We start from the raw sequence: 13,976 nt of genomic DNA on the forward strand, positions 1-13,976 counted from the left end.
GATGGTGATGGTGATGGTGATGGTGATGGTGATGGTGATGGTGATGGTGATGGTGATGGTGATGGTGATGGTGATGGTGATGGTGATGGTGATGGTGATGGTGATGGTGATGGTGGTGGTGATGGTGATGGTGATGGTGGTGGTGATGGTGGTGGTGATGGTGGTAGTGATGGTGGTGGTGATGGTGGTAGTGGTGGTGGTGATGGTGATGGTGGTGATGGTGATGGTGGTGGTGATGGTGATTGTGATGAAGGTGGTGATGTTGATGGTGATGGTGATGGTGGTGGTGATGGTGGTGGCGATGGTGATGGTGATGGTGGTCGTGATGGTGGTCGTAATGGTGGTGGTGATGGTGATGGTGATGGTGATGGTGATGGTGGTGGTGATGGTGATGGTGGTGGTGGTAGTGATGGTGGTGGTTACCTGGTAGAAGCAGGATCGTATCGTCATCGGCATCCTCTTCCTGTGTGCCAAAAACGCCAAGAACAGCCCGACAAGTGTGTACGCGATCCAGCCATGGACTCCCCAGTGGAACAGCGTCATGTTAATAGCATCTCGGGCGCGCTGGTTATCGGAGTACCTAAAAGAAAACAATGAGAAGGCCCCATAAGACGGGCCTTCCTATAACGGACACCTACATACAAAGGACAACCCTATGTGAGGGACCAAAAGAAAAAACGGATAGACCCATATGATGGACACCTCCATAAAACGGATACTCACATGTAATACCAAGATCACCTCGGATTCTTTTGTTTTATAAGGGACGATTACTAGCGAAATTTCCCAAATACAATAGATGGTATAAAATTTCCCTCGTGCATGAATGAGGGGGGTAATTTAATTTCTCTCTACATCAGTGCTTGAGAGAATTTAGAACCAAGATGCTTGTCTTCTAGTTTTCACCAGGGAAACAAATAGAAGGCAGCTTCCTGATTAGCCCAGGAATAGATCCTGCGCAAGAGGGCAGAGTATACCTAAACAATGATAACTAGATCCATGTGGGATGATTTTGATTTCTGTACGAATGCGTACTTATGACGTCAAAGAATAAACGCTGATTGTGTTTTTATTTAAATACTTTTGAACTAGTGAATATTTCATTTCAGACTGATTTTGCAATTAAATAGGGTGGTCTCTAAAGAGGTAAAAACACAATGGATATGTGACCGGGTGGTATTTTGGGTTATTTTAGATTTTGCAAAGATTTTAAGTAAGCGATTTTTGGATTGCGATTATAATTGTTTTACGTATTTTACGGATTGTTTCTCAAACGTGATTCTAATTCGATCCGTACACGTTTAGAAATTTACTTTACTTTACATGTTTCAAATTCCTTTAGATTAGTATCAATAGCTTGATAGTGCTAATTGAATCAAGTAAGCGTCCTTTTACCATTTCCCAGGAAGATTAGTTTCTAAATTAGACAGGACAATGGACGCTGAGTAATGTGAACGGTAGTAAATGTTAGCATCCCTAGAAAAATGCGCGTCCCCAAGCGAGTATAAAAGCGGCTGTTTTTACAGTATCTGTTAGTTTTTTTTTTTGTACCGTTGAGCAAAGGAGACGCGTTGCTTGCGAGGCGTGATGCGGAGCGAGAAATGCAGTTGCTCAGGGGAGACAGTCAGCAGAGATAAGCTACAAGCTTAGAGCGCTGTCCGTACGGGCCTGTCATGCCAGTTGTGTTCAGTTTGATTTACCGGTTGTAAGTACTTTGTTTTTAAAACTAGCCTTTGGTTTAGGTTACCTTTTCTCGGGATTTGACTATGTTTGTTATCACTTAAAATTTATTATTTAATTTGTTAATAAATCCTTATAAGTCCATGCCTTGCATCATGTATTCGTTCTCACGTTGCCTTTCGCTCGATCGTTTTCGTTTCATTCCATTTATTTTTGCCAAATTTTGGCTGGTGTCAGAACCTGATAGTTTTGCCTTCAGTATTGCATTTGTTTCTATATTTTTCGTAACCGCACGGTAAATGTCAAGTTCCGACGGTTACACATACATAGGCATGATTAAACAGTGTTCGCTCATCCAACCTAAGATAACTCTTAGTTTCTAGTTTATTTCCTCGGTGATCATGGTATTACCTGCGGCGTGTCGGGCTTCAACTTATCATCCTTTGGTCGCGGGGACATTTAATCACTATAAATTCCCCTCGTGCCATGCTATTACTTATAATAACAGCACTACCTCCATATAACGGACACATCCATTAAAACGGAAATATTCGTACCACCGAGGACAACACCCTGGTCCACTTAAAGACGAACCCCCACCCCCCTCGCTCAAAATCCTGGCTACGGGCCTGCTAACAAAGTTCACTAATGGCCCTGTAAGTGCACTTTTTTCGATGAGGGATTGACTATTGTGCCTATCAGAATCCGTCCTGTCAAATCCATACCGCTCCCAAAACTCCCGTTGACTCAAAACATCCGACTTTATCCCTAAATGTAACCAGCTCAAACATTCTCCGATGACAGATTGACCATGTGCTGTACAAAATGCGACCTCGCAAATCCACAGCGCAATGAATAACTCCCATTGACTCAAAACAGCCCACTTATCACCCTTTGTCCTAAGGGTAAACCAGTTCAAACATTCGTCGATGACGGATTGACTATTGTGCTATACAAAATCTGACCCTTCACTGGCTATAGAATAATTTTACTCCAAAAAGTCTAATATATTATTAGTGTTGAATAAAGCACGTATTATTACCAAAACTGACTATATTTCGGGTTATTGGGATTCCTGTGGCGCCGGGACAAGATTGAGGCTGGTGCTGGGTTAGTGTTCAGCTTCAGCGCAATTTTTCAGGGGTGTAAATGATATTGTATAGGGGGGGGGGAGAAAGAATATTAGCTTCTTCCCAACTGAAATCTTATTTTAAAACATGTTGTCATACTACCAATCTGAAAAGTTAGTAGGGGGGGGGGGGGAGAACTTTGACACGAATCGAAATTCGTAAATTTATTGACTGAAGTTAATAAAACCAAAACGTTTTCATACCACCTATCTGAAAAGTTAGTAGATGGGGGGGGGGGGAAAGGGGACTTTTTTCATACCACCAATATGAAAAGTTAGTAGTGCGGATGGAAGTTAATAAAACCAAAACTGTAAAAGATTAAAATAGTAGATGCCACACTTTAGGCGATTATTTTTAACGCCAGCCAAACGAAAGTCATGAAAGTGTAAGCAGAAGGCGCACCACATTCATTTATCTATATTGTAGGGGGTCTGATGCTGAGACTTTTAGGAGGCTCGAAAATTGATCAAAATACCTATTCTAAAATAAGGCCCTCCCCTACACCCTGTTTCAAAAATTGAGGCCCTCCCCCCAACCATAGCAGCCCTCCCCCCACCGTTGAATAATGACCCTTCCCTTACGACACTTGTAAATCGCGAGCTTTGATTGGTCAAGGGTCCATGTGTGCGCGTCCTCCCCAAAACTAGATTGAAACATAAGAAAATAAAATATTGTTGTATGAAACAAATAGATCACAATTTTTGTGCGTCTGTCCTCTTCGTTTGCATCCTGCATGACGTGTTAGGTTCAAAATTTAAACATTTTCAAGTTGGTGTACACCGAATAAAGATACGTTTGCATGAAAGAGAATTATTAGTTCAACAAATTCACAGAGTTTGAACTTGGTACGGTCATTTGTGCTCGAAAAAAAAAGCGATCGAAGTTGCGTTTTCGCTACTGAAATGAATGGCGCCGCCATCTTGGTAGGTAAGAGCTACCCATCAACAAACGCCAAGCGCCTACAAATAACAACATTTATATTCACAAATCTCTCTTGTACTTATATATCACCGTGAAAAAGCATCTGAATGATTTTGAGTTGAAATTGATCACAAGTATTAGAATTTTTACTGTCAAAATAAACATGCTTTGCGGCCAGCTAGTGTTGCGTGACTCAACTTGTGTCACCGATTTTTCCAGAACAAAATGAAATAAATCCTTGCAATTTGGCAGGTAGACTTGTGTAGCGTGTGGGTAGCGTGTGTTTCAACAACATTTAAAGCAGATCGCTGTAGGATTGATTTTTTATAAGTTGTTTTCTAGAAGTTGTAATATAATCTAAACAGAGAACAATAGAGTGACGTCAGTTGGATACGAAGAATAGATGCATAGAAGACGCTCACAGCGTGTCATGAACAACAGTCACGCAACACGACTGCGTCTCGCTGCGTACCAGGTGTGAAGTAAGGCAAAAGTACACTTGCTTTTGTACTTTTGTATTCAAAACTATTTTCATGATATACCAAAAACTAATATCTCATTGTAATATCTGTGTTCTGTTTAGCGAGGCTCGATTTTACGATTTATTTTAATCTTTTCAGCTGCCAAACTACTGTAGGAGAAAATTCTACACAAAGGAAAAAGATTAATAGACTTTTAGTACGTTCGCATATCAAACCCACGAGCACTCCCCCCAAATCGACGTTCAAAAAATCGCAATCCCCCCAAACATAACAGTCCCCCCCCCTGTTAACTAATGACCCTTCTTTTAGCCATTAAAACTGGATGCGGTATTTACCTTCCCTGGTAGCGGTTTCCCCACTGGCTTCCAGGCTCATAGTGATAGATGGGCTCAGCGACACCAAAGTAGAACAATCCAACGCCAATACCAGCAGCGAACAACATCATAAAGTATGAGACGTCATTAAACTCTGGTTTCTCATTATCTCTTCCCAGCTTCAACTTGGAGTATTTTGAAAAGAAAAGCACGGCAATGAAAACGCCACACACATTTTGGGTTCCTATGTAAAGCCAAGTCCATGTGGCTGTCACCCAGTTCGTCCATTTCGGCATTTCTTCTGCTGCTACGTCGGCTTTGATCAAGCAAAACCCAACCAAACCCCAGATTACTATTGCGGAGACAACGCTTACGACAGGATTCATGTTTACTTTTAGTGGACCGATGGAAAATTTGAGAGTCCGACATTTATCCGCGTGTGCTTCTGCAATTTCGTGCTCTTCCATTGTTGCCATCTTCGCCCAGTACCCCGAAACTTTGCGACCTATAATGCGAATAGCAAGGGCTCTCTTCTTAAATAACACTTACTTGCAAACCGGAATGTTTTGAAGTATCAAATGATACGAACAGGATAAGTATCCTGTGTTTAGGCTGGGTAGCATAATACCGTCTTCTGATTGGTTTATACGAGGTGCTTAACAAGCGATATTGGAATAATTCCTTGGTAGATATAACCCGGCTCAACTCATCCACGGGCACGCTGTGATTGAGCTTATCTGCACAACGAATAAAGAATCCCGCACTGGAGATAATCGGGATTTTTTTTTTCTTTTGCCAAAGAAGAACATGTCGTCATAGATAGAAATTGCATGGTTGCGCACGCGCGAAGCGAGAGGTCAAATAACAACAGTCAATCCAAACTAAAATCTCGAGAATATTTATACCCCCTAAAATATCTAATGGTAAGTCTCTAAATATAAAAATACGGGACGAGAATTCATCGTCAGATTTTCCACTATGTGAACAGTTCTTAATTGTTTTAAATCAATTAATCAAACGCAAAACTAGATTCACTGCAAAACGCTTAAAATCACGAAAGTTTCTCTTTTAGTTTCATTCTACCAAATGCAAGATTTTGTTATTGTACTATGGGATAGATGATGTTCCAAATGTTCCACGTTATTTGGTACCAATGAATAGTTAGTACAAAGATCTTGTAATAACTTTGTACTCCTCGCGTGTTTGGCAGATTTTATCACTTCGATCTTAAAGCTATCGATTGTCAGTCACGTTTGGTCACAAGACTATCATTATGCCCCTAAAACATGACACAGATCCCGGGGGGGGGGGGGGGGGGGGGGGAGTTCTTCCCATGTCGACATGATAGGGATGCTCGTCGTATTTTTTAGAGGTCAAAATCGGATCTCAGGTATTTTTTAGGAGGTTTCCGAGAAAAAATAGGCTTTTCTCTTAGAAATGATAGTTTTTAGGGCTTCTTGGGTATTTTTTAGGGTAGCAATTTTTGGCCGAGCAGTTATTTTTAGGGGAATTTTTCGGATTTCTCGACGAGAATCCCTATCGCTTTTCCCCTGAAGAACCCTCCCCGGGACACAAATCAGAGTGTCAAGGGCATGTTTTTAAAGTACGCATTACAACAGAGCATGGTGAACCATAGAAAGGGATAAAAACCTTTTCCTTGTCCAGATTAGCGAATAGTGTAGGAGTAGTAAATATCCGTTAGACATTTTAGGAACTTTACAGGCTGACATTTGGCATTTCGAGCGGGAAATTAATTGGTTCTTACTTGAGAGATCACTCAAACGTTTTGTCAAACTTCTGATTATGGTTGATAACGAGATAGAAATCAAGTTTCTTAAACGCGGGTGTTTACTGTATGCAAAGAGAAAAATCAAAGAGCTAAATTGAGTTATATTATAATTGTAAAGCGCTACTGGATTTTCGGTAGAAATGGCGCTCTAAAAAGGTATATTATATTATCATTTGGCTCGAATACTGTGCATTCTACAATTGATAGCGAATTATCATCTTTGAAATAAACATTTTGAGTGAACTAGTTTTCAATCTTCCAATAACCCATTTATTGCGCATGCGCATCACTTGAATGCTGTAAGAAAAGGGTACCTCTGATGACAAGCTTTTTATCACGCTATCGAAATCCAACAAAGAATGTCAAATTAAATAATGCAATAACGCGAGTCTTATTCAGGGTAAAACATATTCTCTGATGGGTTGTATGTTAAAACCCTTTGTTTTACACAGGAGCAAAAACAAGACGATACTAATCTCGCCAACAAATTGGAGATCGTTCGTGTTGTGCTAAGCTGCTAAGCCCTCTCAACAACTATTTCCCTTTCTTGGGAATTTACCAAGGCTCTACAGGTAGCGTAAAAACACGAGGAACTAGTTTTAAACAGGTTTTAAAGATGAGTGCACCATAGTGATCAGGTGTCATGGAGCGATTATATAGAATATCAACGCAAATTATATCACGTCGCGTGAATCAATACGAGGTGAGGTCATGTTATGCAGAGATGGCGGGATATAGCAGGAGATAGCCGGAGTTTAGGGGCAAATCATGAACTCAATCTCATGTCCAGATGCGTCAAAATACGCAGTGATTGTAGTAAAATCCCTCACATGCTGTGTTAGTACAGTATTGTAGTAGGAGGGGAATAAAGAGCTCTTGTCAGCCACACCTTTGTTATTGTTTTCAACCAACATCGAAAGAAAAAATATGAGAAGAAACCCCCAAATAATACCACCTAAAAATAAAATTTTATGGTTTCTTTTTCAAGTTCAATCGAAAAATTCGCAACAGCTTTTCCAAATCAGCCGTTGAAAATGGATGCTTTCTAATCTTATTTACTTTGCTTTGCTGGGAGGACAAAAAATACTTTGCTAGGAGGACCAAAAATGACGGCTTTTTTAATTTTCGGGAAAATGACCTGTATATCTCAGCTCATCGTCGGAATATCTCTTCTTATAAATATTTATAAATATAAATAAATATCTTATAAATATTTATAAATATTTTTTCGCAAAACCCAAAGTAATCATCTAGAAATTCGAATTGCTGCTTAGGATCGTATAAGCCTCGCTCCCCCGCACATGCAATCGCCTTGTCCATAGAAAAGGAACAAACTTTCGATGGCTCCGGCCGCTTGGGGCTCCTGTGGCAAGCTTTTGTTTTTTATGGCCCCTTCCTAACAATGACGCTAAAGGCCAATCACGCCGCAATTTTATGATTTTATGCTCCCGCTCAATGCCGAGTCACTCAAAAAAATGTGGGTCATTTTCTTTTTAAGAAATCTTCAAATACTATGTTTTTTCTATATGATAACTATAACCGCCCACCCCCTTTCAGCCGATCGTGCGCGCCTGCAAGCACTTAGTCTGTGACCTCTTTCCTCTCGAATCACCCAATCATCATTCAATCTACCTAAATACGGACGCTTTTTTGATAAAAATAAATAATTCATTCTTTCAAGCTGACACACTTGCGCAATTTTCAATTGCCCCAAAACACTAAAACAAATGTCGTCCAAACCTTTCGAAATCTTTTGAAATATTTTAAATGCCCTATCAGTCATAACCCACCCTTCCCCACAACTCATAGATGACAGGTATACTTATTCCATTACTTCAATCTTTTTTTTTCTTAAATTTATACTCCACTTTGAACTCTTGATTTGAGAAAGCCTGTGGCCCAAATCATATTATTTTACAACCAAAAAACCTAATTCTCCTTGATTGAAAGGAGCAGGCACCGCAGAGCCAGGGGGGGGGGGGGAGGGGGCGCTCAGCCCCTCCAATAATAAGTCCGCCATTTGGAAAACATTCACAAAATATGTAGCGCTTCTGAAAAAATGTAACATAATTTCCATACACAATGTAACACGTCGCTTTAAGCTTTACGATAACTATAAAAATTGATAATATAAAGCGAAATAATCGGGCAATAATGAGCCAACAAGCGAACCAGCCCATGAGTAAATCTAAATATATCAAGTAAAGCACAACTATTTTTTTTTGATAGGTCTAGATGAACCTAGAAGCACACAATTAGTTTCTAGGATTTTATGAAATCCTGAATATTGCAGCCTTAGCCATCATAGCATCAGTGATTAAGGACTCTGTACTCTCTGACTTCAGCTGTTTATTACCGATTACAGAGGACAGTGCTACTACGGAGCGAGTTTGGGAAGGGTCACTATTCAACGGTGGGGAAGGGCTATTACAAAACTTAGGGGAGGGCCTTATTCCTTTAACAGGTATTCTGATTTCCGAGCCCTCTAATGTCTGGAATTTCTAAATTTTCCTGGGGAGATCCCAAACCCCTACCAATTAATAAATGTGAAGCCTACGGCTTGCACTTCATGACTTTTTTTTTGGATGGCGCAGAAAATCATTACCCCAGGGTACCTTATACTTTGTTTTATCTTTTGCAGTTTTGGTTTTATGAATTTCAGTCCCCGAGCACCTCGAAAGTGCCTCGAAGTAGATTTTCCTATAAAAGTCTTCAAATCTCGCTAGTGTTCTTGTCCTCTTTTGACGTCATAAGAGCTAACATCACTTTGTATGTAGCGAATGAACTAATGAACTCGTGAAACGAAATGAAAACCGGAGGAGAGGGTTTAGAACCTTCCCTTCTCCCAGCTTGTTTCAAAGCAAGCAATAGGCTCCATGACCAAATATAGGCAATAGACTCCATGACCAAATATAGGCAAAAGGCTCCATGACCAAATATAGGCAAAAGGCTCCATGACCAAATATAGGCAATAGACTCCATGAGCAAATATAGGCAATAGACTCCATGACCAAATATGGGCAATAGACTCCATGAGCAAATATAGGCAATAGACTCCATGAGCAAATATAGGCAAAAGGCTCCATGACCAAATATAGGCAATAGACTCCATGAGCAAATATAGGCAATAGACTCCATGACCAAATATAGGCAATAGGCTCCATGACCAAATATAGGCAATAGACTCCATGACCAAATATAGGCAATAGACTCCATGACCAAATATAGGCAATAGGCTCCATGACCAAATATAGGCAATAGACTCCATGACCAAATATAGGCAATAGACTCCATGACCAAATATAGGCAATAGGCTCCATGACCAAATATAGGCAAAAGGCTCCATGACCAAATATAGGCAATAGACTCCATGACCAAATATGGGCAACAGACTCCATGACCAAATATAGGCAAAAGGCTCCATGACCAAATATGGGCAATAGACTCCATGACCAAATATAGGCAAAAGGCTCCATGACCAAATATGGGCAAAATGCTCCATGACCAAATATAGGCAAAAGGCTCCATGACCAAATATAGGCAAAAGGCTCCATGACCAAATATAGGCAATAGGCTCCATGACCAAATATAGGCAAAAGGCTACATGACCAAATATAGGCAAAAGGCTCCATGACTAAAATTTCACATTGTGCACCATTATCTGTGTATGATAGGGCAAGCTCTAAGGGGCCCCTTTTTGGATACAGCGTGCAATTTCAGTCCTCCCACCCCCTTCTCCTATCACTACCCAGCTGCCACTCCCAAACAAAAAAAATATACTCCGCGGTGCCTGAGGAGCGAATGTTCAATTTTTTTATATATTTTTTAATTTAAGTTTGTTTAACAGCGTTTAAAACCTCTGTAAAAAAACATTTGTCTTATTGAAAACATGAATTAAGATAAAGTATGTATTTCATGTATGTACACATGTAAATAAAATAGGATCTGACTGAGTGAAAAATGTAATTTAAAGATGCTATTCAGTATAACCGGTTTAGCAAAATGAATCATTTACCTACAGGGTAAAAAGATGGGAAAAGGGAATTTGACATTATTCCGGGCTAAAAAACAGAAACGTAGGAAGAAATGACCGGACAGTCTGTATCTGCTGGTGTGCGTCGAACCTTGTGGCAACAACGCAGGTTTATGTTTTTCGAACGATATTTCGGCAGGCCAATACCTGTGTGACCGGGTGGTATTTTGGGTTATTTTAGATTTTGCAAAGATTTTAAGTAAGCGATTTTTGGATTGCGATTATAATTGTTTTACGTATTTTACGGATTGTTTCTCAAACGTGATTCTAATTCGATCCGTACACGTTTAGGAATTTACTTTCAACATGTTTCAAATTCCTTTAGATTAGTATCAATAGCTTGATAGTGATAATTGACTTAAGTTTAGCGTCCTTATACCATTTCCCAGGAAGATTAATTTCTAAATTTGACAGGACAATGGACGCTGAGTAATTTGAGCTGTAGTAAATGTTAGCGTCCCTAGAAAAATGCGCGTCCCCAAGCAAGTTTAAAAGCGGCTGTTTTTACAGTATCTGATAGTTTTTTTTTTTTTTTAGTTTAATACCGTTGAGCAAAGGAGACGCATTGCTTGCGCGGCGTGATGCGGGAGCGAGATATGCAGTTGCTCAGGGAAGACAGTCAGCAGAGATAAGCTATAAGCTTAGAGCGCTGTCCGTACGGGTGTCATGCCAGTTGTGTTCAGTTTAATTGATTTACCAGTTTTTAAAACTAGCCTTTGGTTTAGGTTACCTTTTCTCGGGATTTGATTATGTTTGTTATCACTTAAAATTTATTATTTAATTTGTTAATAAATCCTTATAAGTCCATGCCTTGCATCATGTATTCGTTCTCACGTTGCCTTTCGCTCGATCGTTTTCGTTTCATTCCATTTAATTTTGCCTACTTTTTGGCTGGTGTCAGAACCTGATAGTTTTGCCTTCAGTATTGCATTTGTTTCTATATTTTTCGTAACCGCACGGTAAATGTCAAGTTCCGACGGTTACATTTTGATGCATCAGAAGTGGGATGCAAGTCGATTCTATGGCGTAGGTTTTCATTAAGTTTTTAGTTTGTGTGTAAGTAAGTTTTTGTTACAACGGTTCTCAACACACTGGTCATGGCTGGCCCGGACACGAGACGTACTCTGGTGGCCTTGCGAGGATCGCAACGAGGAGCGCCAGAGGGACGGACGGTTCTGCAAAAGATAAAGTTGGTCTGACGCGCGACAAGGTGTTGACATTTCCAAGTGACGCGAGCGCGATGGTGTAACGTAGTGAGAGCGGTGGAAAGTACGCAAAATGTCACGACGAGAGAAAAAGACGGAAGCTTCAGGGGTGTTACTCAAGTCTGCTTGACCTTGCATGGCCGGGGAGTGACGAGAGATGGACTGGTTACCCGCGGCATTCGTCCCGACGTTTATGCAAGAGACTGTTTGAGTGTGGGGTCTTAGAGAGGAATAGGAGCGAGAAATGGATCCGTAATACTGTAAGGCTAGCGTGGTGAAGCTGCGGCATCCCTCACACGACAGGGCCACGTTAGTTGGAGTCCGATCTCCGAGAGGCACGCACTCAAGCTTGACATTTGCCGATAAAACTTGTAGTCAAAAGTCAGGCGTAAACAGCGAATTCGGCATTCTCTTCTACTTTTCCCCGCACTTAAATAACTGCAAGTTGACAAAAATAGCTTTGAAAGCATATAAACACATAGTACCTACCGAAGAGAGCACCGCTTTATCTTATCATTTCCAAGTTTTCGTATTTCGAGCTGGATTCGGGTCGTTTCCATTCAACAACCAAACTTGTAGATATCTATTTCTATGCTTCTCTACAAGATTTTCTCCTTGGCAAAGCTTGGCTAAAGCCAAGAAAAAAGACGTACAAACGATGGATGGAAGGGCGAAGGATGGGTTCGGAAAAAGAAGGAAAGACGTCAATTTTATAAACTTCGTCGGAGCTATGAAAAAATCGTGTGTCGATATATTTCTAGCACTCAAACAGTTAAAGCCGTGATGGGATGTTGCTGTTTTATTATACCTAGTTCCTAACTAGTAATTCAGCTAGTTTGTTCATACATTATCCCATAAAAATGATAGAAATTGTGCGATTGATTGTTCGTAAACAAACGTCGCGTTTGTTTTAGAAAATATTGTTATTTTTTTGCTTTTACTTCATTCAAGAAGTGAACTAATCTTAAGCTTTTTATGGGATAACTTTTTAACTGTAAATAAAGAACGATTTCTTATCTGGAGATTCTTCATCACATTTAAGTTCTGTCAGCTCTTTTATGAAAGATATCGAGCGAGGAACGGTATAAGTTATATTTTGTGAGTTCGAAGAACATTTAAAATTAAAAATGAATTCTGGTTTTAAATTTTAGAAAAAAAAAGGTTCATGAGGGGTAATAGGTTGTAAAAAGATCTGCTTTACCTACACAGTTTCCTTTATGCATATGATTCTTTTTCACAAAAAGATATCTTGAATACCCCAGCTCAACGTTTTCATAGAACATCTCAAAACTCCCATCTCCTCAATTTTCATAGAAAACTAAAGACAGCTTTTTGTTGGGAGCATTTAGTTCGATACCTATAGTTTTTCTCTACAGCTTTTCCTAAGAAAAAAATCAAAAGGTAATTCAACCTCTGGCTCATTAGCCCCTAAAAAACAGACTTCATATATTAATTTTTTGTTCAAGGTTCTATTTTAAAGGTTTCTTGGAATTATTTTTTATTTTAGGTTTATCAATAAGGTTTTGTGCAGCATAATATTTATATCTTTAGTATTCTTCCGAAGCGTTTTGTCACTGTTCTCCCATTTTTTTCAGGCGAATCCCAACTCAAGCAAGCTGCCAGCTTTAAAGGCATGATGCTAGGGCAGGATGTATTCATTAATACAGCTAAGTAACAAAAAGATAGATAATAATTACAAATGAAAACTTGTTTTAAAAAAATGAACCAGGCTAATAAAATAAACTAAAAGTAGTCAGAGACTTTGAAAACAAGTTAGAGTGGTTTATTTTTATTCACCCTTTGACAAAGAGGCTGGTACAAAACACTGACCAACATTGGCCCTTATTGCAAATGTACTAAATGGGTTTTCTAGTAAAAAAAAATAGTTTCAATTTGAACTAATTAACTGCACAGGGTTTTGTGAGCAATCTACTTTTTAAATAGATGATATGAAACCAAGAAAAATCAAGAAAATCTAGTAGTAGGACAATGTGAAAGGAAGAAAGGGAATTTGGACAGTGTAGGCAAGTATGGAGCACATTTACTGGCAAAAACGATGTGCTAATGTATAGAAACGTGTTGTGTGCTGATATGAATACAGCTCAATACTTAGGAATCTGAGATGATATTTGCAAAAATATCATTGTACCAGCATTGTACCATTTGACCTTCCATGCAATTATTTCAAAGATAATTTAGCACTGTACATGGAAGTGATGTGAAACAAACTGCATTTTTTTGTAATGCCACACCAAGCCCTATTTTATTTTTTAACACAAAAATACCAGGTGTACATACCCCTGAAACCATGATGCTTCAATATGGGGGTCTAGTGGGTCCATGGACCTCCTCATCGAGGGTCAGTGTTTTGTGTGTCAATTATTCGAAGAGCATTAGCCAAAAAAAAAAAAGGGAAGAAGTT

At 39.6% G+C, this 13,976-nt stretch overlaps 1 protein-coding gene and 1 long non-coding RNA gene across 2 annotated transcripts in view; one reads left to right on the forward strand and one right to left on the reverse strand.

The window, feature by feature from the left end:
• The window catches only part of LOC116603912 (glycine betaine transporter 1), a 12,968-nt gene extending 7,833 nt beyond the window's left edge, over window positions 1-5,135 (reverse strand). The window contains exons 1-2 of the mRNA XM_048719665.1: window positions 4,549-5,135; window positions 424-580 (exon numbers count right to left, since the gene is read on the reverse strand). Of these exons, the coding sequence (XP_048575622.1) occupies window positions 424-580; window positions 4,549-5,003 (612 nt within the window). The 5' untranslated portion in view covers window positions 5,004-5,135. The remainder of the gene's footprint in view (window positions 1-423; window positions 581-4,548) is intronic.
• Window positions 5,136-5,314: 179 nt separating this feature from the next.
• Window positions 5,315-7,200, forward strand: LOC116603913. Its single transcript, XR_004290815.2, has 2 exons — window positions 5,315-5,450; window positions 6,769-7,200. It is a non-coding gene; the product is annotated as an uncharacterized LOC116603913 (long non-coding RNA).
• The last annotated feature ends 6,776 nt before the right edge of the window (window positions 7,201-13,976 follow it).

The sequence above is a fragment of the Nematostella vectensis genome, chromosome 12 (genome assembly GCF_932526225.1).
Source record: "Nematostella vectensis chromosome 12, jaNemVect1.1, whole genome shotgun sequence".
NCBI lineage: Eukaryota > Metazoa > Cnidaria > Anthozoa > Actiniaria > Edwardsiidae > Nematostella > Nematostella vectensis.